This window comes from Engystomops pustulosus, chromosome 7 (genome assembly GCF_040894005.1).
Source record: "Engystomops pustulosus chromosome 7, aEngPut4.maternal, whole genome shotgun sequence".
Taxonomy (NCBI): Eukaryota; Metazoa; Chordata; class Amphibia; order Anura; family Leptodactylidae; genus Engystomops; species Engystomops pustulosus.
Window position 1 is genome coordinate 25,943,210 of NC_092417.1, and position 1,549 is coordinate 25,944,758.

The window sequence follows — 1,549 nt, forward strand, 5'->3', positions numbered from 1 at the left end:
GCGAAAAAAAGAAAAAAAAATTCCAATCAAGGGTGTTAGTGCCGGGTCTGGGCTGCGGTATCACATGATATTTAGATCATGAATAAGGACTGAATACTAGTCCGAAATGCATAGATCTATTTTTGGATAACATGCAAGAAGTGACCATGCGTTTTGAACTTTAAGGAATAAAATGTATCGTTTTTTAAGAAGGAATGATGTGTGTGGAATCCAACCTCTTTTGTTCATTAGTTACAGGTTATAGTTCTAAAAATATATTAGTTGCTTCAATTAACCTCTGATGGGTTCTAGATCAAAAGAATACAATGAATAAAGAAAATTTCACGTCAGTAACTGACTTTGTCTTGACTGGTCTTGAAATACAAAGTAATCTTCAGGGTTTTATCTTCCTCATCATTCTTTTGATATACATATTGACCTTGGTAGCTAATCTGTCTATTATGATTATCTCTGCTTATGATGCCTCTCTCCATACACCCATGTATTTCTTCTTGTATAACCTGGCAATTCTCGATATCTTTTACTCATCCTCAGTTGTTCCAAAAATGCTCACAGATCTTGTGTCTCAGAAGAAGACCATCTCATATTATGGTTGTATGCTACAAGTCCATTTTTTCCATTTCTTGGGCAGCGCTGAAGTTGCACTTTTTTCGGTCATGTCCTTTGATAGATATGTGGCTATTGCACACCCTTTGAGATACATGACTATCATGAGTTACCAAGTCTGTTGTGGTTTAGCCTTCTATTCTTGGACAGTTGGATTTTCCCATGCATTGGTACACACCATCATGACTTCAAGGCTACCTTTTTGTGGAGTAAATGTAGTGGAACATTTCTTCTGTGATATTAAACCATTGCTTAAGTTGGCCTGTACAGATGTATCTCTTAATATTAAACTGCTGGCTAGGTTCACCGGTCCATATGCCGCGTGCCACCTAGTGCTAACTATGCTTTCCTACATCTTCATTGGCAAATGTCTTATAAAAATAAAGACCTCACAAGGAAGAAAACGGGCGCTGTCTACATGTAGTGGTCATTTTACAGTAGTTACTCTCCAGTATGGAACAGTCCTTTTTACCTATGCACGTCCTTCTTCAAAAAGCTCTTTAGTCCAAGACAGAGCAGCCGCCATTATGTTCACTGTCATAACCCCTGCATTAAACCCGATTCTATATACATTAAGGAATAATGATTTCAAGAAAGGTCTGAAGAAATTCTTCAAAATTTCTCATTAAGCACATAAATAGTTTATCAATAACTAATAATGTTATTGTGACATGGAATGCAATAAGAAGGAACTAATGAACTAGTTGAACATGTACAAAAATTAGATAACAAAAGTTGAGTTCTCTTGTCAAGCTGTTCGACATCTGCTTTATTCAGAATAAAATATTTGTCCTTATTATTTCTTCACGTGAATAAGTATTTCTGTGCACTTTTGTGCTTTTTTCCTCATTATTATGGTAAAGTAAGAAACTGTAATTTTTATAAATCAAATTTTAAATCAAGTAGAATTTTAGACTGTCTGATGGTTCATGTTTAAGTCCTT

The 1,549-nt window shown here is 35.2% G+C and overlaps 1 protein-coding gene across 1 annotated transcript; it reads left to right on the forward strand.

Annotated features, from left to right (window-relative positions):
- Positions 1-305: 305 nt before the first annotated feature.
- Positions 306-1,235, forward strand: LOC140070139 (olfactory receptor 12D1-like). The gene has a single exon (XM_072116473.1). The coding sequence runs from the start codon at positions 306-308 to the stop codon at positions 1,233-1,235; it is 930 nt and encodes a 309-aa protein (XP_071972574.1).
- The last annotated feature ends 314 nt before the right edge of the window (positions 1,236-1,549 follow it).